This window comes from Aptenodytes forsteri, unplaced genomic scaffold (assembly GCF_000699145.1).
Source record: "Aptenodytes forsteri isolate BGI_AS27 unplaced genomic scaffold, ASM69914v1 Scaffold5, whole genome shotgun sequence".
In the NCBI taxonomy this organism is placed as follows: Eukaryota; Metazoa; Chordata; class Aves; order Sphenisciformes; family Spheniscidae; genus Aptenodytes; species Aptenodytes forsteri.
The window spans coordinates 3,347,276-3,371,722 of record NW_008795672.1 but is presented as its reverse complement, the minus strand read 5'-3'; the positions used below and the strand labels follow the sequence as shown (position 1 = coordinate 3,371,722).

Below are 24,447 nucleotides of genomic sequence, written 5' to 3'. Positions count from 1 at the left end.
TCTCCCTTCTCACTACCTGAAATACATCTCATCCCTCTTTCCTGCTGCAGAATCTTTTTTTGTTTTAAATTTCAGGATTGTTTTAATATAACTGGAAAAGCAAACAAGCTGGGCTAATGAGGTATAAGAATCTAATAATGAGCTACCAGAAGTTTCAGATGTAGAGAAAAGTTAAGAGAAGTTCTGCAGCAGCTCAAGGCGTGGGAAGTAGCTATCTGCACAAACAGAAATGGCATCCGGATCTAGGACCTCAGGTGTCAGGAGCAAAGACCTTACTGTGTGCATTAAAAACAACCAGCGGACTAAAACATGGCCCTGTCACACACACAGCAAATTTGGGAATGCACCTGTGGGCTGGTGCTGTTGCCAGCGTCTTGTGAAAGTCTACTGCACCTACCCCACAGCCAGCCTCCGTGAGTCCTCCAGCAGGACTCCATGGCTTGAAGACAAGAGGCGGATACACAGCTGGCCGATACGCAGCACCGCTTCCATCCGACCTCCTCCCCCTCACTTTGGCAGCCCAAGGGAAAGGGAAATTGCAGGGGAAACCATGTCCAACCCATCTCCCTTCCTGCCGCAGCAACACCTTTGAAGCTGTTAATGCGAACATTGCTGCTCCTTCCCGTTGTACCTTAAAAGCGGCGTTTCGGAAGTTAGTAATGAAAGTGTTTTCCAAACGATCTTCCCCTCTCTTCCTTCCCCATACAGCTTGAGATACTGCATGCCTGGCCTGCACAGCGGTGTGACCTCGTAGCATCGTTCTCCTGATGTAAGATCCCATGCCAGAGGCAGTTAGTTATCTGAGGCAAAACCAACCCACTTCCACACGGACTGGGATTCATTCCAGCTCACATGTTTGTTTAAAATATATTTTCAACTCAAAAATAACGGAAGGGTCACCACTTAAAAAGCATCCAAAGAATTAATCTTCAAGCAAAAATGTTTTGGTAAAGTTATGTATGAAATACAACTGGTTACACATTTTGGTGAAAGAAACCCCACCAAAATGCAATTTTGTTGAATCGAAAACATTCATTACGGCCACATTTGTTTTGATTAAGTTCTTCCACTGGAAAATTTGATATGACTCAAAATAAACTTTTTTAAGTCTCAGATTTTCCATTCCACTTGCAATTCTTCTGTAAGGCCACTTTTTTGAGTTTTGTGTTTCTTTTATCCCTCCTTTTAAATCTATCTTAGTTTGCATTATTCATAAATGCTTTGTTTTCCTGGTCACGCTCGTTTTTGCTCTGAATGATGCAGTGAATTATGAGTGAAAAATACTCAACATATCCTGGCTCAACAATCCAGTCTGACGACTAAACAGTTTGGTATCTCCAACAACGCCTGACATTTCCAACAGCAAACTCTTCATTCTCAAGATTTTAAAAAGATTTTAACAATTTTTGTGTTCTGAATCCAAATGTGACAAATTTGTAAGTTGCGTTATTTCCCCTTGAGGCAGAGGGCAGCAAAATAGCACAATAATGACTTTTTTTTTTGGTATTTGGTTATTGTATTTATTCACCAGTTGAAGTGTGATACTAATTTGTATCCATAATTACCGTGGCACTACCCACATGCAGAATAATATTTAATTCCATATAAACAGGCCCTGTTCTTTTTGTTTTACTGATGAGAAACTCAACTGCATTCAGTTCTTCTGTGCAATTTCAGCAGAATGTATTTTGACAAGAGGCAATAACTGGTTACTACACGATTCGTAACAAAAGGGGGACTGCAACCTCTACAGGCTATTTCTGTTTAGCAAAGCTCCCATTTTCCTTTTCACGTGTCATTGGAACTGTTCATTTTCTTAACACCAGCGACAGTGATCTTTTCACCGGTCAGTGAAAGCATATTTCAACAGAAATACTGGTCTGAGATTGTGGCCCCTTTCTCGCTCCTCCCCCGTTTCTCTAAATCTGCTAAAGCTCCAATTACTTATTTTTCTTCCTGCAAATGTTTGACCCATGTCCCTAAAGATAATTTTGAATAGAGGATTTGGGGCTTTTAAGACTGCATCAGACAACAAATATGCATAATGTCAGCGACCTCAATTTAGCTTCCAAAATAGCACATAGAGGACTCCCAGATTAAGGGTACAGAGAGCAAGCAAGCTGCTGTTCTGCTGCTTTTCATTTTCAGAGCTTACTTAATTAGAAAGCCATTCTGGAGGGATACAGCATTAAAAGACGTATGAGGAGCAAGAATTGTTAAAAGCAGATGGAGGCTCAATAACAGAGAGAGTGAAATTGAGGAACAGAGCTCAGGGATCAAGTGATTTATAGGCAGTAATTTTTGTTTAATTGGAAACAGAAGGAGTTTCTTATTAAGGACCATGTTATTCTGTCCACTAAGCAGAGTTCTGCTGGGAAGGCAAAGGAGTAACCGCTGCTTAGTTGTCCTCGCGCCTCATGGCTGCAGTCCCTCTGCAGCACCCAGCGTGCTACGGGGGGGCTGCAGAAGACGGTGACTTGAGGTGAGGATGATGGGTTTGAGGAGAAGCCGGGACTCCTCTGCAGGACCTTTCCAAAAGCGATATACCCACCTCTGCCACCTGGAAGAATGGCCCAAAGAAAGCGGCTGGGAAATGCAGTTTCTTGGGAAGCTGTTTATCCAGGCCTGGGAAAGGAGCTAGCATCTCTCTCTACATGTGCAGAGAGCACCTAAATGCTCTCTTTTTCTTTTTCTCCCAGTGACTGCAAGCAAGTGCAAAAAGGAACGTGCCACCGTGTTAACATTTGGGCTTAACATAGCTACTCACAGACAATATAGCTAAGCATGAAATGAAACTGTTCAGGTACCTGAGGTTTATCTCGTAAGATGCCGGAGTGTGGAATCATTAAAGAAAACCTAAGGGCACTCAGTATCAGAGACGGCGCAGGGAACAGCGTTGCACTAGGTAAACGACAGCCCGTGCGGGAAATGTCTTTACACTGACTGGAGAGCTCCCATTAATGATTCCTGTCCTCAGACCTCAGTCTCGGTGCATGCCCATCACTGCGTTTTCAAATAATGGTTACTTTTCAGACCATGGCAGACAGGAGAGACACCAAATCCAGGACTTTCCTTTCCGCCAGTCCCACCCCACATCCTTTTTCTCCCAGATGAAGCTCCCCTAGTTCTTCACACAAGGTCTAACACACCAAGCCGATATTCCCACAAGGGAATCCATGCTATTCCTGAGACCAGGGGCGCTCGTTCAGGAGTTGCTGCATTTTTGACTGATCCGCTGCTGCCACCCCTGCCTTCCTATGTCAACAGGTTGCACAGTCCACATACTCTCCTTCAGAAATTGCCCCAAGACGGGCTTGAAAAAAAATCACTCTAACACCTGAAGCATGTCACAAGCCAAGGAGTCTAGAAACCGTATACTGAGTTATCTTACCTTATTCATATACTCCCCCTTTGACTTCCCCTGACTGTTATCTTCCCATGTTTCAGCTTTGTGTCTCTTCCTGTTAAAGCGAAGGTGATTTGCTATGCCTCCCTAATGTACAACAAGTCCCCATATAAATGAGTCCTTTAATATCTGCTGTCTCCAGGCATTAGACTGTAACCTTAGGGCCTTCATCAGTCTGTGTCTCCACCTTTATTAACTGCAACCTCAATTAAACCAATGGGACTGCGAAGAAACCTGGGACCTGGGCTCCTAGATTTTAACGCTCTCGTAAAGAAACTCGTATCTTCTTTCTGTATAGTAAACCAACATCTGTTCCAAGAGCTTTTATTATTAAAAAATAAATGTTTGAGTGATGAGATGCCCATCAGTGTTGCCCAGGTTACATGTGTATTATATATACATATGCCTGTACTGTACCTCTGCTGAAAACTTTTGAGTTAGAGAAGCTCCTTACAGCAAAAGCCTGAACTGGTGATCTTTTCCTACCAGCTGTTGTATTATTATTAGTAACGTCAGATCTCTTGCACTTTCTTTAAAGAGAGAGCTTGTACTGAATGCTACAGGAGGATTTTCTTCACAATGACTTTGTTTCCTATTTCTTCATCAGTACAGCAGTTTATTCTCATGCAAAGCCCTGCTCTGTGCCTTGTGAGCTGTATACTTGGAAGCACTCTTCTTTCGGATGCCTATTTTGTGTAATTGTTTCCTTTTGTGGATAAAATGCTTTTTTAAGCTGTCAAGTGTTTTTTTGACGACTCTATAAATACGTGACACATGCGTCTCATGATGCATATGATTAAAGATAATTTGAGCTGGTATGAATGGGAAAAAAATCGCCTCTCCATGAGCATGTATAACATTTTAAGGCTAGATTCTGCTCTTTTTCATTATCACTGGAATAAGTTCGCTTCACTATAAGCAAAAGAGAATCTGCTCAGTTTCAATGCAATAAATCCAGAGAAACTCCACTGAAGTCTCATCTATCATCAGATACTGCCCTTAGTTTATTGGGGTGGATCCAGGATAAATAACTCTGGTGACACAGCTCAAATCGAGCTTCTTAATTGGTCCTTTTACAAAGTGCTGTCCATATTTTGGATACTGTCTTCAAAACAAGCAACTAAAAAAATCAGTGCATCCATTACCTTCTAACAAGTGATTTTTCCACTTCCATGATGCCTCCAAGGCACCCTGTAAACAGGCAGCTGACTGCCCAACAGCACAGGCCTTGGAAGAGTAGCAGTATTGTAGGTCTCAGCTCAAGAGGTCATAACAGTCCCTTGGAAACTCCTTTTAAATGACATCTTGAGGTTATAACAGCAACGATATATTCCAGAAATATTTCAAATCCCGGGTGGACCGGAGAACGCGGGACTCTCAGAGCTGCGCAGCACCACGGCAGCTGAGCAGGATGTCTCCAGGGGACCCTGGAATCCGCGCGGCCACTTTATGTATAATGTGCTTTGCCTAAAAGTGGTGCTGTCCTGCAGAGCGAGAGATTCTGGCTATCTTTGAAAGAGGAGAGAGACAAGAAACGAAAGCTTCAGGTGCTTAAGGTCTCCCGTGTGAGGGCTCAGGCGCTGATGAAGTACAGGTCTGAAAAAAATGTGGTGAAACCTGCACCACAGCTTTTGGATCCTTGCCTAAACTGAACTCCGAATACAGTTTAACAAAGTGTTTTTCAGTCTCTCACATCCACCTTGCTAATAGATAATTATAGTGTCGCCTGTGTCTGATTCTTGGCAGGACATCTCTAACAGGTCCCATCAGTATCGCAGAAAATTCCCTCCGAGCACAGAGACTTCTTCTCAAATATGACAATGAAAAGGAAATAAATAACCTGTTTCTCTGTCTCTCTCTAGTGGCATCACTGTGCTACTCAATGGAAAAGAAACAGAGTCATCCCATGATTACGTCTGGCACCTCCTTTCACCGCTCTGCCCTTCCTACTCAGCCCAGACTCTCAAGCCTGTTTAGACTAATAAGAGCTTCTAACATGTACTGAGGTCTGTGTATCTTGAGACGGCGTGTTTCTTAAGGTACACGCTCACTGTAATTTCCATATCATTGATAACTGTCAGGGAACTGCATGGAGGTCTGGAAGTAAGCCACCATTAGTTCAAAAAAATAATCACACTGATAAAGCCTTATGCCGCACTTTGAAGTTTACCTTGCTCTGACTGTACCTCTTCACATCACAAAGCCTCTGCAAGATGGAGCCTCACTGAAAAGTCTGCTTGGAAAATTACTGAGCAGTCAGTCCTTCTGTTAATATCCTGCTAAAAATGAATGTTTTTAGACTAGAAAGCAAGCACTCTCTGAATAAAGATCAAAGCCTTAGAAGTTTCTTTGAAAATCTTTTCAAGTAGTTGCAGTTCTGTAATCCCTTGTAACCACGAAGACTATTCCAAAGTATTTCCTAACTCATTAACAACATGAATCTGGCTTCCTCTTTACTATTAGCAGAGATGTGCATTGACTCTCCCCAAACGATGAGCCAATTTAGTGACCGACCCATTATTTTCTCACATAACAAGCTAATGAAAGAAATCTATTTAGAACCTGGCAGAAGTTTAACAGCGGAGACAGAGCTACTGTCCCTCATTTTCCATCTTCCACAAATGATGGTTCAGTATTTTGGCCTTTGTACTTCCAAGTGTCAGGAAAGTTTTGAGGCTGAGTTTAACAACGACAAGAAGTTGGGACTCAATTAAAATTTATATATTGATGTATATGTTCATTATTATATAATGAACATCAAATGGAGATGTATCATCACTACTAAGGATACAGAGTCTGATACTGTTTATGTATTACTATTTCATAGAATCATAGAATCATTGAGGTTGGAAAAGACCTCTAAGATCATCGAGTCCAACCGTCAACCCACCACCACCATGCCCACTAAACCATGTCCCTAAGTGCCTCATCTACTCGTCTTTTAAATACCTCCAGGGATGGGGACTCCACCACTCTTCACATCTCTCTACTTCCACCATTATTTCATCCATATACATCCACCACTTCTCGTTGTTTCGTGCTGTACTACACAGCACGCTTTTTTTTTTCTTTTGACTTGAGAAGCAAACTTAGTGTGGAATTTTAACCGCAACTCTTAAAAACTTTATAGCTTAATGTAAAAGTGGCACTGCCCAGAGGTTCAACCTAATTAAAAATAGCCTGAAGGTTTTTTACTTCCTGATACTACAATGAACTTAAAAGGAAAAAATCCTCTTCCTCTTGTCTGTTCTGCTATTACTGGGGATTAAGTAGTACTATGCAATAGGAGGTTCATGAAGCCATCCTCATGATTAAGTTTAAGGGATTAATATTTCAGTTCAGTTGTTTTTTATTTAAACATATTTTCCAAAGGTCATATTAACGCTGACTACTGCAAACTCAGGCAACTCTCTAATTACCCATCAAGTTTAAATGAACCATGCAGACAACTTTATTTCAATGATGTTCAGCAAGCATCCCGTAATGTAAAAATTGACATATAAGGTAACTTCATAAACCTAGATAAACAAGACAAAGCCTATCTCAGTGCTGCGCAGAGTAGCCTGAACTCATGCCTGTTAAAGGGCATAGCCAAAGTTCACTTAAGTCTACAAGACGACAGTGATTGACTTTGATGGGTTTTGGATCTACAGTACTGGAAACCATATAAGCACGGGCACAAACTCACCAGGTCAAATGAAAGAACCACCGGCACAAAATGGCATGAAGTGCGCGCTCCTTCCCAAACAGCGATCTGAAGCTAATCTGACTCACAAAGGAGCAGTGCAAATGCCGTGTTTTGGAGGTTCAGGAGTTTCAACTGTCTTGTCTTAGCAATTTAAGGAAGCTGCAAAGCATGAAAGGGTCTAGGAAATGGGACCAGGTTGCTGCTTAAAATCCAAGCCTCCTTCAACAGACAGGTAGAGATAACAAATTCCCACAGAAAAGGTCAGACGCCATTCTCGTGTCCAGACCTGCTCACCTTTCTCCCTCTTTGCGTACACCCTGATGTGGGTTTCTGTTGAGCACTGGAGCTCCATGAAGAAGGGAAACCTCTGAAGGTGTTTTGCTCTCTTAATGCTTAGTATGGGTGAAGGACTACCACCCTGAGCATGCTACAGCCCAACCAGGCAGCACAGATCCTGAGGTCAGCTCTTCTCAAGTGTGGTGGAATATGTTCAGTGAGTTACGGTGACAGAAAATGTGCGTGTCATAGCACTTGCGTGTTTAAGTCTGCGCTATGGTATGCTTTTCATCTTGCCATGCAGTTGGACATCTTAAAGTCCTCTTGAAGAGATCTCTTAATGATATTGCCAATAGCACAGTTGGGTTTTGTGGTCAGACCATCCTGTTGCTAGGAAAAGGGACATGCAAATTCCCTAGAAGCCAGGAAAATAAGGGATACTACAACTTACAACCACTTCAGTTCCTTTGGTACCTGCCTTCCCCACCAATCTCAGTGGGCCACAGCACGCAGGGGTCACACTGGGGCCTCATCCAGATCTCAAGCCTACTACAGGAAGAGTGAGCTTTTCTATCGACATCAGCATGCGCTGGATTTGGTCCCTGGCTTCTCTCTTTCTGAAGTTAATACAGTTCATCCAAGTTTAGTTCACCAGAGGGTCAAGCCTGAACTGAGATGAATCTCATGGAACTTCACTAAGTCCTTTGCTTTTTTTTCCACTGAGAGGCATGCCATCAAAATGTATAACATGATCTCCTTAGAGCCCTGATTTGTTTTTAATCTGATTTCATTTACATGTATCACTATTGGTAGCTTCTATCTTGGAAAAGTTTTGTACCGTGCAAAAGCTTATTTAAGAAAAAAAAAAACCAATTGGCAGCAGAACAAAACCTCTTTCCATTGTAAGAACTTATCTTTTTAATGCTCTATCAGTGTTTTATTATTACTTCGGTACTTGACACCTTCCAAAAGCATTAAAAAGTTCTTGGGAGGTCTTACAACTTTACAGCGTACTCTGTGGTGTGGTGCCAATTCTGATCACAATCTAGCTGAAGATAAGTTTAATGAACACTAGAAAAATTAATGCCTTTCATAAGCGATCAAGTTCTTTGAGGAAGCAAAAGAATACTTTAAAAACATTGGTTGCTTGGTTTAAAGCTCTATTTAAAATATGTGTAGAGTACCCATTTTTGTTGAGGATAACAGAAATTTATCTTGAATTTTCGGAGTATTCCAAATGATGGTAGGCAAGTATCAGAAATGAATGAGATTACTAATTTGCAAAAAAACCTTTTAGAACAATGACTATAAAATGTCATCTTTTCCCTATCTCATGTAAATGTATTTAGAACTACAGAAATACAAACAAGCATTAGATTTAGTGATGGTGAGTGAATAATTAAGTCATCTGCTACTCTATATAACAGTAAAAAGATTATTCTGAGTTAGTTACAGAAGTTATTCCTAAAAATTTCTTATCGCTTATGTTATTTAAACTTTCTTACATATCAATTAGTTTGAAATAATAAGTCTTTAGGCTATCCATTAATTGCAGCACTGTAGACACGATCTGTATTTAAAATTATGCAATGAAAATTAAGCCGAAGCACCAAGCTGTCTTGGCTAACAAAAAAGGTTTCCTCAGCCCTTCGGATAAAGAAGGAGAGATAATGGGGGCACTGAATTCACAGGAGAACTCTTGCTCAGTTTACTGTTCTCTCTCGTCACATGTTAACACAGACTACCGAAGCCACAAGCCGTTATCCACGTGTTTAATTTGCAGTGTTGCATTTTCAGTGCATTCATTTTCCGATCGTACGGTATGACTGTTTTCAGACAAAAAAGAAAAGAACTCCAGTGATTAATGCAAAGGAAGGACAGCAACACATATAACCTGAAGGACAGCCGATTAAGAAGATTCTGCAACGGGATCATTTACAAATGCAAGGTAAATGTGGACGGGAAATTTAAATAGTTTAGTTAGTCTCTCAGAAGTTAGAGGGAGGCTGGTTGCAGAGGAACATCTGGTCTATACATCAGCAGAAGACACCATTTTTAGTTTCTCTCTCTCCTGCTGGTATGGCTCTAGGCTCTCAGAGAAGGCTTCAACCCACTCTTTTAAGTCTTGCCGTCTTTGCAGAACGGATCTTAGGACAACTGAATTTCTCTTGTCTGGTCATATTTTGCTTCACTGATACACTGAAACTACAGTTTGGCATTTGTACCATTATAGCTGGTTCATGCCGGCCTCTGTCAGAGGCACACAGCATGGACTGCCACATCAGTAGGAGCTGCTGACTGCAGCCGCTGTCCTCAGCAGCAGCGATGATGGGAAGTGGGATTATTTTAAAAAGTGCAGCCATTAACTGATAGGTGTTTTTTCCCAAATCCTCTATGCCTGCAGCATGAACGAGGAGTCAAAGATAACATTCAGCTGATTCAAACAGATCTTGGGAATGGTGCCTTCCTGCCTCAGAAATTAGAAAGAAAGCAGCTGAAATATTCTGTGTGGAAAAGCATGCCTGACGGAGGTAATCATACCTGAGAGTGATGCTTCTTCAAAGTCAGACAAACTGCAGCAGCTCGCTATCTGTCAGTCTTCTCTGCGTGCTACACCAGCAGTTACAGAGCTGTTCCACCTTACTGTCTCCTGTGTCCCACGCTTAATTGTACTTTTAAATAAGAAAAGGCAGAGCATTGGGCAGTCAACTTTCTGTGTGTAATACAGCTCTTTTTATCCTCAGACAACAGCGGTTTACACTTCTCTGCACAAAAAAAAGATATCCCCTTTAACGTTCAGCCTAGCCACTGTGAGATTTCCTCATGTCAGTATCCTGCGCTTGATATGCGACTCTCTTAAAAGACACTAAAAAATGTTCTCTGTTATATGCATGTTTATTAAAGAAGTGCTCTTACTGATATTCATAAATGGTTATAGGAGGGAAACAAGGGTGAATACTGAGTCAAACGTCTTATGACATGTCTGTGTGCTTGTGGATGCATACACTCACAAATGAGGGTCAAAAAGGGAAGGCACCTGATTATTCTTAAGTAAATCAAAATAATGACTTCACTGGCATAAACACGGATTTTGTATAAAAATTCACATTACTGAAATGTTCGTACAAAAGACAGTTTGTTCAGGGAGGACAGGTAGAAAAAGGGTCTTTGGTGAGATATTTATCAAAGATCTTTATTTTTTTTCTGATCTCCAGCATATTGTAAGAGAGGGACCTGCTGAAAGTCTCTGGGTAATGACGGAATTGGACATGAAAATGGACATTGTCGTGGTGGGCACCTGTAACAGATGGTCACACTAAGAAGACTGGGTGGCGAAGCTTGCTTACTTGCCCAGAAAACTTTTCAAAAAGGAATAGAGCAGGGCACAGAATACTTCAGCTTCTTAGCGGGCAACATTCAGATTTACAGTATGTGCTCTCTACTTTATTGGTGATTGGATCAGAAAACAGACACCTATTTCACGTAAAAGGTCTGGACCTGTGAGCAGGCTTATTGTTTTTTCACACTGTATCAATTCCTGCAGCAGCCAAGAGAAAGGATCTTGGCCTATGCAAAATCCTTAATCATGGTTTGTATCACTGAACTAAATCTGCTTATGAGGGAGTCGCAACCGTTAAAGGGCAGCTGATATTACAAGAAGTTAACCCCCGTCTTAAAAAAAAGTCACTTAAAAAGTAAAAAGGCCAAGTTATAATTTAAAAAATTGAATTAATTTTCAACCAATTAGTATTTTCAAGTGTGAGCTGCAGTAGTGTCTGTCTGAATACAAATGGGAATGAAGGGTACTCCAAGCCAAGGGGAGACCTTAACACGGACATGGAATTGGGGAGAAGTTACTGCAGAATGTATTCCATTATGCCACGGAGAGCGTGAGCCCCTGCTCAGAATTACAATGATTCCTTGAGAAAGAGAGTGGCAATGAGTTACCGTTCCCAGGAGCTTCTACAATTTCCATGCTACTTAGCATTACAGGCTCGTACATCTATCATACCTCACCTTCAGCAGCAGCCAAGCTATGCGGTATACGGTGTACTACTAAAAGAACAGGGAAGGATTTAATTGCCACAAAGGCCATCAGTCCTGTCAGGAATAGTGGTTCCTGAAACCCGATCTCTGCTTCGAAAACTGAACCTGCAGAATTTTCAGCAGAAAGGAGCATTTTAAGAGCGGAAATATTACACTGAGATCTCACTGACCTATATAACACCCTGCAGAATAAAACACTGATCCAAACAGGTACTTCTAAATATACTAATATAAATAATCTCAAGAAGGACCACAGATAAGCTATTCTATGTACTAATAGTTTCTAGAAACACTAACCTTCAGTATCAGCAGTTTGTGAAATAATTTGTCCTGTGAGCTCCATGCCATATGTTTTATTCAGGCATTAACACCTACTTTGTGAAAATAAAGCTGTCAGAATGTGAGCTACCACATGCAATATCATTCCCACAGGCCATACAGTAATTAAACATGGAGGCTGACATTGCACCGTGCGGAATTCTGGTTGTGTATAACAGCTATTAAAGGACTTACAAAAATCCAGGTTTAGAAAAAATGCCGGCTTGACTCTAGACAACACCTACATATGGCTGAAGCCCCCCTGAAAAAAATCTATCATGCACTTAAGTGTTCATTTGAAAGAGCTTAAAGGATGAGGAAAGTGTAGCAGTAGCTTTTAGGTCCTCCTTTTTAGAGCTCTCATGAGCCATCCCTACCCGGCCAAAACATCCTAGTGGAAAAGCCATTCTGCATGGAGTAAAAACAGCTGCATGTTCAGAGCAGACTTGTAAGTCTACATTCTCTTTTTCTGTCTCAAAAATTGTATCTTAGGTTTCTGCTGTTGACAAACATAACTGTTAACTAAATGGAAGTTCCTCCTATAGATGACTAACATTTAGTCACTAGTGGATTCAGACAGTTCCTCAATGAAGTTGTAAATTTAGGTAATTTCTCTAGATTTCCGCACAGCTATTATCACAGCTTAGAAGGATTATATGCCTCTCCCGCATAGAAATATTCTCTAAGGTCGTCAGGTTTGTTCAGCCCAAAGCCAGCGGTTTCTTACACGGGAGCGAGAGCTGAGATACTCCTTTATGGCCTGCAGGAAAACTTGACTCTCTCCTTCCGTGCAGCCTGCCCTCCTCCTGTCCAGGTACTTCAAAGCATTTAAACTGCCTTGCCCTGTGGATGCAGCAGTGAGAGTTTAGGGCAGGAAGGGGTGGAAGGAAAAAAAGCTTCCTCCCATCATTCTCACATTTGCTTTGGAGCGAGGCAAACCTTGGGGCGATGGATTTCTTCACCCCAGTTTGGAGCTCCCTGCGTACTCAGTGCTAATCCATTTTGTTTCCCAATTTTCCTGCACGGATAGGGTACACATAATGGTAATTCCACCATACATAGCTTCCCCTAACATCACTCCCTTTACACAGTCCATGAGGCTGAAGTCCTGAGAGTAAGACAAAGCAAAGGAAAGAATAACTCCAGTGGCGTCATAAGTGGTTACATGATGTCACAGGAGGTTCTTCTCCGAGATCTCATTTCCTTCTAACTGTGCAGGGGCAATTGGATTGCCTAGTTCCCCAACATCCTCCCAAGATATCCTAATTTGACCCAGGCAGGTGATAGGAGGTTGGCCTCATATTGTTCAAAGTGTAAGTGATGTATGACAAGAATAGAGTTAAAACGAGTACTTCTGGTTTTTCAGATGTTCACCGAGTTGTTTCAAGGCAGCTCAGCTCTATTCTTATCCTCCCGCTTTTCAGGAAAGGAAGACAGAACATCCCTCAGGAAGAGAAATCAATATTCTTCTGACACTTAAAACACAAACAAAAAAGAAATCCCAGTTTCCCTAGTGAGAAATTGCCAATTTAATTTTGCCATCTTCAGTAAGTCACTCTTTTGAATACTGTCAAGGTGCCAACATATTCATTATGGGCTCTACTTTCTTTTGTCACAACTACTTTGCTCAGGAAACGTACTCTTTTAGTTGCCTTGCCTGTGTCCAAGAGGAAAACAACATTCATGAAATCAAGGCCCCACCTAGCAGTTTTAATCTCTAACCTTACCACAATGAGAGAACTAAACAATATTTAGAATTGTGTTATTTTTAACAAGTGTTTGAAAAAATGATCACTTATTTTGCAACAAGAAAAATGTTAAAATAAACCACAAGCATGTAATGATATGTATAGATACATGAAGAATATGTTGGTGTCCATGTGGGCAGAGACAGGTGATTCACAGCAAAAAAGCCTGACAAATCGAGTTATAGTCACACTTCATAAATCAGTCAAACTTACTTAGCGTTCGCCTTTCAGTAAAGTATAGAAGTCAATCTGTATTGTGCAAGGCACAGATCAAACATACAGACTTGGTTCCTTCTCTCTTGCCAGTACATGTCCGTAGAAGTATACATGGTAAGTATTTAAAAAACAAACAAACAAAAAACCCTAGGCAGGCTGATAAAACAACCTGGGGGGAAAGCACAAGGAACCACCATACTGATGCTGGCCAGGGAGCAGAACAGCGCTCACAGCAAACGTGCGCCTTCACCGCTGCTGAAGGTGCATCGCTGCTAACGCTGGTGCTGGCACCACACAGACTGGAAGAGGAGTAGTCCCCAAAACTGAGCCTTGGTTGTCATTAGGAAGGACTATGAATTATAGAACAACCGTTAAGACCTTGTGCGGGACGGTGAAAAGCCACAGAGGGATGTTCCGTAGCAAGGACGAGCTGCAGCTCTCTCTCGAAGGCTCCTTTTACTCCTGCACACGCGTGCGAGTTGAGCCCAAGGACACTGAAAAGCAAACACTGCCTGCCTGGCAATTAACCAAAATCCTCTGCATCCAGGTAACTGCAGCAGAAAGGCAGGTTTTGTTACCAAATACAGTCCTGAGAAGCCATGGCGGTTCTCTCCTCAAAGACAAGCAAAGCATATCAAAGCATTCCAGAAGAAAGCAGTAGAAGGTGAAATATTAAATAAAAATACAAAGCAAGCAGGATTCACTGATTCAGTGACAAAGGCGTGTGGCTTATTGCTACCCCCTTGACAGTGAAAGCTCAAGACCTGGGCATGACTATATTTACAGGAGGTTTCAGGAAGTTTGCTTACACATAATCATGTCTCCTGGTAGCAGAGATACCCCTGAAATACTTCTTCATTCTATCAGCGTGTTCTAATCATCAGCCTTTCCATAAAGCAATGAAAAAAACTCTTTTACTTTAATCTACTTTCATCTTTCTTCCAGGCTTTGCCTGCCTTTCCCCAGTTGTCTTCTGTTCCCTTCCTCCTCCCTGAAAAACTCACTCTCTTACCTCTAAATCTTCCCCTTTAGGCTTCACTAATCCTGTTTTACTGATTCGCATTCATAAATTCTTTCTCTTTCTCTCCCCAGTTTTTCCTCCTGCTCCGATGCCCTGGTTAATCCTTTCTTTAACCCATACTCTGGCGTCCCAGATGACAAATCCTTAATTTATCTGCTTGGTAAGCTTTATCTTCAGAGGTACCCAGACTTCCTACCTTCAACATCTTTCCCCATCGCACACCTCCACATTCAGATGCTGTCAATTCCTCCCCCCGCATCCTCCCCCCGCATCAATCTTCTTTACCTCTTCAGAGACACATTTCATAGTGCCTGGTTTTCTGATCTGAGAGTACTGCAGCTACTGTGAGCAGAGAACAGAGGATATTCTGATGACCCAAGGGGCTGTGGAAAGAAAGCTTGTATAATCATGCTGTTACAGACAGCCCCTGACCGCTGCACTGAGGTGGGGCAAAAGCAGCAATAAATAAAACAGGCAGGGAGACAATGGGGTGGGGTGTGATTTGAAGAAGCCACAAATTGCTTTCACGGTATAAAAAGGATGTAATGGTCAGCGGCAGCATATGTTATGCATCTAGCAGATAATAATCAGGGCTATAATTGCTCAAAGATTTCAGAAGAACCACCAGGCAGTAAGTCGTGGACGCTCCTGACTTAGTTTTGACATGTAAAATGAAAACAACATTAGCATTACTAGATAAAAAGGGGAACGTTTCACTCACTTTCACTATAGTCTCATATTCCATTTCTACTTCTGTTTTTCCTCTACTTCTTGTTCTTCTATGCTCTTTAAAACAAAACCAAGGATCATTTCAATTTGATGTGATTAACAATTACTCTAAGCTGAAATGACATAATTCTGTGCATTACAGTAAAATAACATCTCTTTAATCTATGCACTTAATGAAAACCAAAAGATTACTTCATGCTTCTGTGTGCTGGCTCATTAATATTTGACTAGGTACATGTTAGCCAGAGAAACCAGTCTATTTATCACAACCTGTCACTCCGTACTGAAAAAGGACAGTATTTCAACTGTGTTATGCGGGAGATCCGGGTTTAGTTGAAGTTGCAGCTTACGCACATCGCAAGAAGTGTCACTTTTTTTCTGGGAGGGGGAAAGCAGCATGTCTCTGAAGGGAAAAATGAGCATCAGCCATGCCACCTGAAGTATGTGCTTGAAGAAATACCTCTGGCCATTGCAGCAGGAAGGCTTTAGACTGCAATCATGCCTAATCCCATGAATTCAGTGCAGTTTGGACGGAAAACCTTCAAGGACATCGCCAAGTGCTTACAAGAATGGTGCTGCTCCTTCACCAGACAGCCTATTCCCTTTGAGTCAGTCTTGCACGAGTGCCTGAGCAGGACAAGGTGTGGGACACGCTGCTGTTGGAGATGTTACTACCGTTCACTCGCCTTCGTCCTGAGTTGGCGTTTACCTCTGGAGCTGAAACTTCTGTTAGATAGTTCAAAAGAGCGGCAGGATCGTCAGATTGTCCCATCTACCTAGAAGACCCTGACATGCTGCAGGCAGCTACGTGCTCCTCAGAGCTGACTCACTGGGATAGCTGTGGTTCATCACATGCCACTCTGATCACCCTGAACTTAAACTCTCTCTCTTGAAGAGGTCTAAGGTCTGGATCAGAGAAGTCCTGAAGGTAATCCAGCAGCAATCAAAAAGACCCAAGTTTTTTAGTTTGTGCCGTTACTAGAAGGTGGCTATAAAATCATAGCCAGGAACTGAAAAAATGGGTGACTTTTTGGTTCTTGCCAAGTGCAGTCTTTAAACAACGTTGCCATGCCATTTTCAAGTGGCTGCAGTATGTTTCATTCTCTGTTGTGTTAAATTATTGTGGCAACTGTCTTGTTTTACTCTAAAGTGAGTGTTATTTCAGTATTAAGCAATTTACTGCTTCATATGGGTAGTAATTGCATGAGTATATTGCTGAACTTGGTTCTGTTTGTAGAAGTTAAAGCACAGCTCTTTTATGATACAGTTGGTGCCACTAAAATCTTGGCACTTCCCACATCGTATACTTTATACTCTATCACGTATCCAAGACAGTATTGTATTTACATTGTCCAGGAGCCAGAGCTGTAATGGCATCCAGTGTAATGTGGTGATACTAGGTGAGAGTCAGCCCTGGAATAGTTGCATGCAAGTTCACTGAGGTAAACTGTATTTTATCTCAGCTGTCAGGTTTGTCACAAATGAAATTGAAAATTGAAACCTTTAAAAAGAAATAGAAACAGACAATAGCACAAAATAAAGCTTCTCGTTTAATATTTAAAGATTAAATAGGTTAATAACTGAAGTAGTACTTTTAAAATGTGTTACAAAACATATCCTCTCGAAGTATTTTCTTAAACTGAATATAATTATGGAGTCACTTCCTCGGTAATGGGTGAAGAAGCAGAACAATACGTTTGAGCACTGTGTCCTCATTTTACTTTCAGGCAGGTTCATAAATGCCTTCTAACTGAGTCACAATGGCAGGCAAAAAAATATAATTAGTTAACAACGTGGCTGGATTTGATTGAAATTCTGTGTAAGGGGACTTATGCCACCTTCTTATATTGTGTTGCAACAAATGAAGGAAACCATTTTATTTATCTTCTCCTTGAACTCTTTCTCACCTTGGTAGCAGCGGGCTGTAAAACTACTGCATTAACACTGACACAAATGGTGTTATAAGATACATGTTGGGTATAAGATGGTCAGGAAATGGGTGCCAGTGATTGTGGTAGCTTGCACCATTTTGTCATGCAAAATGAATCTAAAATATTAGCTGAGGAAGCAGAAGGTGACAGTTTGTAGCAGAAAAAATGTAGCAGCAAGAAGGTGAAATGTAAAGTGAAAAAAGAAAGCTACTTTGTTTTGCATAGTTCCTTATCGCTTCTCCTGATGCACTCCATTTTTCTGTCCCTTTGATCTATATACTTCACTGGTTTTGTGCTCCCACTGACAGACAAATCAGATAAAGTGCCTTACTTAAAACTGGCAATTTTTACAAAATTACATATAAGTTTGCAGCACACAAACATTTTGTTACTGTGGATGTTGGCCTAGTTACTTCAATGAGGCTTGTAACTACTGAAGGCAGGTTAAGATTTGATGAGAAATTCCCTCAAAACCAGTCTTGGAAAACACTGCTAAGCATCCCCTTGCTAAATTCCTTAGTTTGTGCAACATGATTACTTTTCCTTACTTTTGGCACCGGTTTTAGCCAGCCTCCCTGTTAAAGTGCACATCTTGGTTTGTGAAAATGTGTGTCTACCTTGCATGCAGGTGACTGCAGGTATGTATTGACTAGTGCTCACGCGCCAGGACTTGGGTGTGCAAAGTAGGCACGCATTTGCAAACGTGCAGATTTTACCTACCTGGAGGATGAACATCAGGCTCAAAATAAGTAAACATTTCAATAAAAGCAACATCCCAAAATGATAACAAAAACCCCTCTACTTAATCAAACAGGATTTTCCCTTTGATTATTTATCAAAACACAGTCCACTGAAAGTAACAGAGATATCTGGATAGCATGAATTCCACAGTGACAGGAAATTATAAGGTTACAAGATACAACTATTTAGCTGTAAGTAGGGTACACAGCACTCAAAACCTATACTGTTTATAGAGCTTTTAACAATATAGTCGGTGCGCTTGCACCATTAGGATTCTCCCGATCCAAATGACGCTAGTGTAGCAAACGTATATTATATATTATGCACACATATTTACCACAGGGGTGCTCACTAGTTTTGGAGCTCCAGGCATTGTCTTGCAGCATAAGAAAGAGAAAGTCAGAGAGAAACACAGGGATTAAAACAAACACCGAATTTCAAGCTCTTTTCTGTTCTGATGGTCATGACTGTAGTTGTCATAATTACCTGCTCTTTAAAATCCCCAAGCAACTTCTTGATTCTAGTGCGAGAAGTATCTTTCTGTATGTGCAGACATTGCATTAAGCAGCTTTTTGTGAAATCTCTAATGCATAGATAATACAACGCAGAAAATAGGTATACTTTCCCAAATCATAACCACGCAACCAAGTAACTATTGCCTCTATTAGTGCTGAGGCAACATTTTAGAGAAGACACACATGGGAACTAGACTGTAGAAGAACACTAATGACAGGGGGAAGTGTTAAAACGCTATCTGCGACTCAAAGTCAATGTCTACCTAATGCTGGTTTCCCAGCAGCTTTCTGAAGACACCAGACATCAGAAAGTCCAGAAATCAATCCAGTGCAAGTTTAAGCTTTTAAAATACTGAAGTTGCATATATTCTGGTTTATCTGGTGATCCTGAATGTGCCCTCACTTGTGCAAAGGGCCACAAAAAAGGCTGCATTTTATATTTCTGGTTTCTAAGCTGCCATGAAGAGCTGTGGTGTGTTCTCATTCATTGTGACATTCCTATAATGAACTACTGCCACAATTAGTCCAGATTTGTATTCTTGCTAGCACATAGAAATGTGGCACAGAACCTGGTCATTCACCACAATAAATTGTGCTGACCTAAGACCTCCAATCAAATGTTGTTAATATGACTGTATTCTTTACAATAATCTGTTGTGAAGCTTTAAAAATACAGTGAAGGAAAGTGTATTGTATCAGGGAAAAGAAAAAGGGAATGCTGCTTATCGACAAGGGCTGCCTCACAGCACATCATTTAGTTCTCTATATAATTCACACCTCTCCCAGTTTTTCAGCAATTTACATGTGTTGCTGTTGGCTCTGCCTTTGGCAAGCACAGTGTTTTCCGAGACCAGAGCAGCACAAAATCACCATGTTAAAGAAAGAAGAAAAGATTTTAAAAAGCAGTATGAGGGGAAATGGAGGTTTTAAGCAATGGTGCAACCCAAGTGACTTAAGATTTTTAGAAATGAAACATTCATGCCTAGCTCCTTCTCCTGTTTCTGTAGTATATTGCTCTTATCAAAGGTTCAGCTGGCTAAAGGATACCTCTTCACTGGTGGCAATTGGTGGGACATATTTCTGCTGAAACTCTGGCCAGATGACTAAGAAGCAAGCAGTGCTCACTGGCCACTAAACTGGGGCAAAAAAACAAGCCATCTGGAAAACGGTATATACTGTCCATTATTTAATCAATGGACCAAGCAAAAGTGTCTCGGTCTTTATGGAAGAAGCTCTGGCCTAAATTACTAAGCCATGACTCGCTTTCAAAATTTGTTTCCAGCTGTGTTGTAGAGTTCATCTTCAAAATAATGTGCCAGATGTGTTTTACATAAGAGTGTTCTTTATATAGGTATCTACAAACAGAGGATTGAATTGCAAAGCCAAGCAAAAAAGGAAAAGAAAGGATAGAGGGCATGCTTTCCCAGGGGTGTAATCTACAGCAAGGTTGCACAAACAGACACTTAGGACAAAATCTAGCTCATGGCAACACAGAAACAGTACAAAAAACATTTAAGGTAGCAACTTGCAGTCATATTTTGAAAGTTGTGAAATCTTATTATTTTCTCATCTTCCTTGGATCAGAAAAGATCCTCCACATCCCTGTCACAAAGACAACGCACGTGTAGGTTTGCTTATTAATTGATCCGAGACTGACTGTGAAGTAGACAGACGGAGAAAGAAATGCAGGAGGAAGAGAATGGTCCTGGCTTTGATCTCACTAAGTGAAACAGTAAACCCAATTCAGATTAATTCTACTGCGTGCCAGTGAAAATCACTGGTTTAACAACAATGTGAGTGAAACCCATCACTATGCAATTTCACACTTAAGTTACACATACACAATCCAACTGCAGCAAGAATAGTCTTCATACGCACTCCTATTTCTCGTCCTGGGCAAGAAAAGTACATTTCCATTCCTGCTTCCTATTGACTACTTTAGTTACACCCTTTTAAAAAAATCAACTACTATTATGCAACAGCTCCATAAATACCACAAGATTAGGTCAGAATATATATTTTTCAGCTCAAAAAAACCCCAAACAAAACTCCCAAACCTTAATACAAGGTCCAGGCAGAATATCACTGAAATTCTGTAGGTACAAAACATTTTACCTATCACCTTTACTGTATGTAGAATAACATTTATTAGCTTGCAAGCTAGACAAAGATCGAGAGAATGGAATTTATTTCTCAGAAACAGATTTCCATTAACACAATAAATGACCGTTAGATACAAAAAGTCCAATCTGGGACTCTTTTATCCAGAGTTCATGTTGCTCTGGTCAAGCGTGAACAGTTAACGCACTGCAGTAATGAGGCCGACAAGATTCTGTGAGTGTCTCAGAGGATGACTTAAATTGAAAGTCTCAAAGACTTAGTCATTTAGGACCTGGGCTTACTCCACTGAAGTCAATCTGAATTTTGCTATTGATATCAGTCAGAGTACATTAAAAGTTCACTCCTCACTCCATGGATGCATTTGGCAAATTGCCTTCGTCTGAGAGGTAGTCAGGCAACCCCTGTGAATCAACTACTCATCACAAAGAAGTCAAAATTACTTTAAAAATGGAAAGAATGCTAAGGGAGTCAGTATTGTTGTAGCTAATCCAGAACAGCAGGTTGGCGAGGGATTATTTTAGGGTTCATCAGCAGTTATGAAGGAATGCATTCCAATCTGGTCAACTAAAGGGAATGAAAGAATCGAAGAGACTTTGATTACCATTGGGAGTGGGCTAAACAAAGAAAGGAAGCATAGAATTATATTTTATTTCTACTAGGCAGAATGGTTTTTTGTTATTATTCAGTAAGCACTAAAATAACTGAAGTGAAGTCAACACTTCTTTCACTGGCCATGGTGACATGGCCACCAAGAGCTTTAGGAACTACTAACTTCTTTCTTACGTGATCATGAAGCCTTTTTAGCTGTCCTATAATGGTCCCATTACTGTAAAGCTGGATTCTTGCCTGAGTACCAAGGCTCCTATACAGAAAACAATCAGTGTTCACAAAACCTGTTACATCATAGGAGAGTACGAAGCTGTCAAAGACTTTATGCAAGAATCTGCATTACCAAGGACACTTTTCCTCTCCTAAAGACTTACGCTGCCTAGATGACACATTCAAACATTCCTTTGATACAGATTAAGCATCTCAGTATTTCATGTTAAGCAATGCTGAATTCTCCCTCATCCTTTAAAACTCAAGTGTTACGAAGACGTATATATACATATATGTGTAAGAATGTAACAAGGACTGGGAAGGACCTCTGTTCTCTGTGGTGAACCATAAAATTAAGAGAAATCAGCTTAGCTCCACCTTCAAAATAGCTTTCTGTCCGCACAATGCGTAATTTTAAAATAAGGTATATAGTACCCAAAACTGGAACTACTTGTCTGATGCCTAGTTAAGCATCAGCTAACCTAGTTATTTCTGTAAGAACACAGCCTGCAGCAGTATTCTGCAATGGCTCAGTCTTCCCTCTGTCCTTATAGTAAACAGGTCAAAGAGAGTAAAGCCCCAAAGCTTTTCAGTGAAACATACGCGTTGCCTCAATTTAGCAAGTGTACCACGTTATTTGATTGTTTTAAAGTGTAAAGTGTTGATACATGTATTTTGCAAGTAAATTATTTTCAGGGGATGTAAAGGACCAAGTCCTCTGATCTTGATGCTGAGACAGAAGTGGCTTTTCCATAAATGACAGTTAAATTTGGAAGATTGCAAATAAAAAAAAATTCTTCTCCTACCCCAAAACATCATTCTAAATCACACCAGTACATATCCAAAGTGATACCAATAACATCTCTGAAACGATTATGAGCAAATGCCAGTGAAATTGAGATAAGCATCAGGCAAATGGACGTCTCATTGATTCAATGCTTCATACAAATGAAATAGTTTCGTTGTCTTATCTGACAAACTGACTGCCTTTGCAACTTTCCGCAAGTCATTTCACTGCTAAGGTCTCAACTCTCCCATCTGCAAAACTATATGAAATACAAGTCATTAGTCCAAATTTTAATACTGTTAGAATCTGAAAGCAATAGCACAGGCTTGTCTTACAGAGCTAGCGTGATAGCTTAGGCAATTTTAGGTCCTTCTCTGTGTTAAATATAGCAGATTGCATAGCTTTCCCTGCAGCAGCAGATTTATTTCCTAAGAATGTTTAAAATCCAAATCCTTTTCCTAGTGAAGTGTCAGATAAAAGAATCTTTTAAACAAACACCACATCAAGAAAACATAATCTCCCAAAATGTCATTAAACATTAAATAATTGTGAAATAAACAAACAAAAAAGTTGGTTTTTGACAAATTGTTAGTTCCATTTATTTTGTAAGATGTAATATATATGCCAGTTAGTTCTTCAAATGAGTACATGGGGGAAGTCCCTTCTGTCCCAATGCTCCGTACTCTGTGTTAAGCTCATTAGTTTGTGTCTAAGACCAGATTTTCAGCTTCATTCTTTTCGGAAACCAAAGTCAGCCTCAGACAGATAATGTGGCTACTGCTTCTAAACTCAAGATGCCTTAATATCCATTTGCTCAATGGAGAATCCTGCTTATTTTGAACTAATTTAGTACAGCAGTACCTGTTTAAGATCAATTCACAGCAGACTATTTCCTATTTATTGCTAATTAAAATAATGGATTTCCTGCTCCAAACAGCATATAACCCTGAAAAATTAGCTACAAACCCCCAGTGTGTTATTGACTCAGCTGGTGGACCATGTCTAGACTTACCACCTAATTTTGAAGTTCATAAAAACAACTACTCTAAGCAATGACAAAATAGCCGAAGTGAGGTCAGGTGATGAGGGAAAAACAGGAGACACTCGCTGAGATTTGTCTTCTCAACATTATGAAGTGCAGAATGGCTTAACTGTGTTTTTTATCTCCAGCCTGAGGAACCAAGAGCACAGCAGGCTGCAACTCTTTCTTGGCACGTTAAATCTGGGGACCACCCAGCCTTTCTGACTCAATTCCAGCCCTTTCCGGCCTTGAAGAGAATAATACTCTAGTCGTACGCCAAGGGGATATCTGCAGGTGGCATCTGGGTTTGACCTTATCCACCCACACTTTTGTTGTCAGGTTTATACAAAAGTATTTTCAGCTGATCGTGCTGGGTAGATACAGGCCAATTCTTTCACTTCTGGAACACAGTTAAGTCAGGAAAGTACACAAGCATGGGAACAGCTGAGAAAAATGGATATATTGGAGTGGTACTGAATTGAGGAAGATTCCACCCAATGCTTTCAGTACATTGCTCCTGAGCATTCATGTCCCTGAGATTTGAGCCTCTATCTGAACTGCAGAGTTACCAGGAAAGCAGTACGCCCTGGGCTCCGTCATGATACCAAACTTCCAGAGGGTAAGGAGAAGGGCAGTGCAATCCCTGTCTCTTTTCACTAAACCTCATAAACTGAAAGAAGATGCAATTACAGGAAGAGTGTGCATTACTTTTGCTTACCAGTGTATCAACTTTTTTTTCTCCTCCAAAAACCTTTGCCTCATTCCCACTGCAAAAGGCTAAAATCTGCTTAGGCTCATCTTAGGGCTATCTAATCAATCACAGCAGCCTGAACTGCATTTCCACCAAGAAGTTTGAGTTTAGGATGTGTGCTGGTTTTGGCTGGGGTAGAGTTAATTTTCTTCACAGTAGCTGGTATGGGGCTGTGTTTTGGATTGGTGCTGAAAACAGTGCTGATAATAGAGGGATGTTTTAGTTACTGCTGAGCAGTGCTGACACAGAGTCAAGGCCTTTCCTGCTTCTCACCCCACCCCACCAGCGAGGAGGCTGGGGGTGCACGAGAAG

General features: G+C 40.9%; 1 protein-coding gene across 2 annotated transcripts in view; it reads right to left on the bottom strand.

Moving 5' to 3' along the window:
• The window catches only part of PLCB1 (phospholipase C beta 1), a 315,759-nt gene that overhangs the window by 5,394 nt on the left and 285,918 nt on the right, over window positions 1–24,447 (bottom strand). For both annotated transcript variants that reach the window (XM_019472918.1, XM_009282521.2), the window contains exon 31: window positions 15,442–15,506. In XM_019472918.1, coding sequence (XP_019328463.1) covers window positions 15,468–15,506 — 39 coding nt within the window. In that variant the 3' untranslated portion in view covers window positions 15,442–15,467. The remainder of the gene's footprint in view (window positions 1–15,441; window positions 15,507–24,447) is intronic.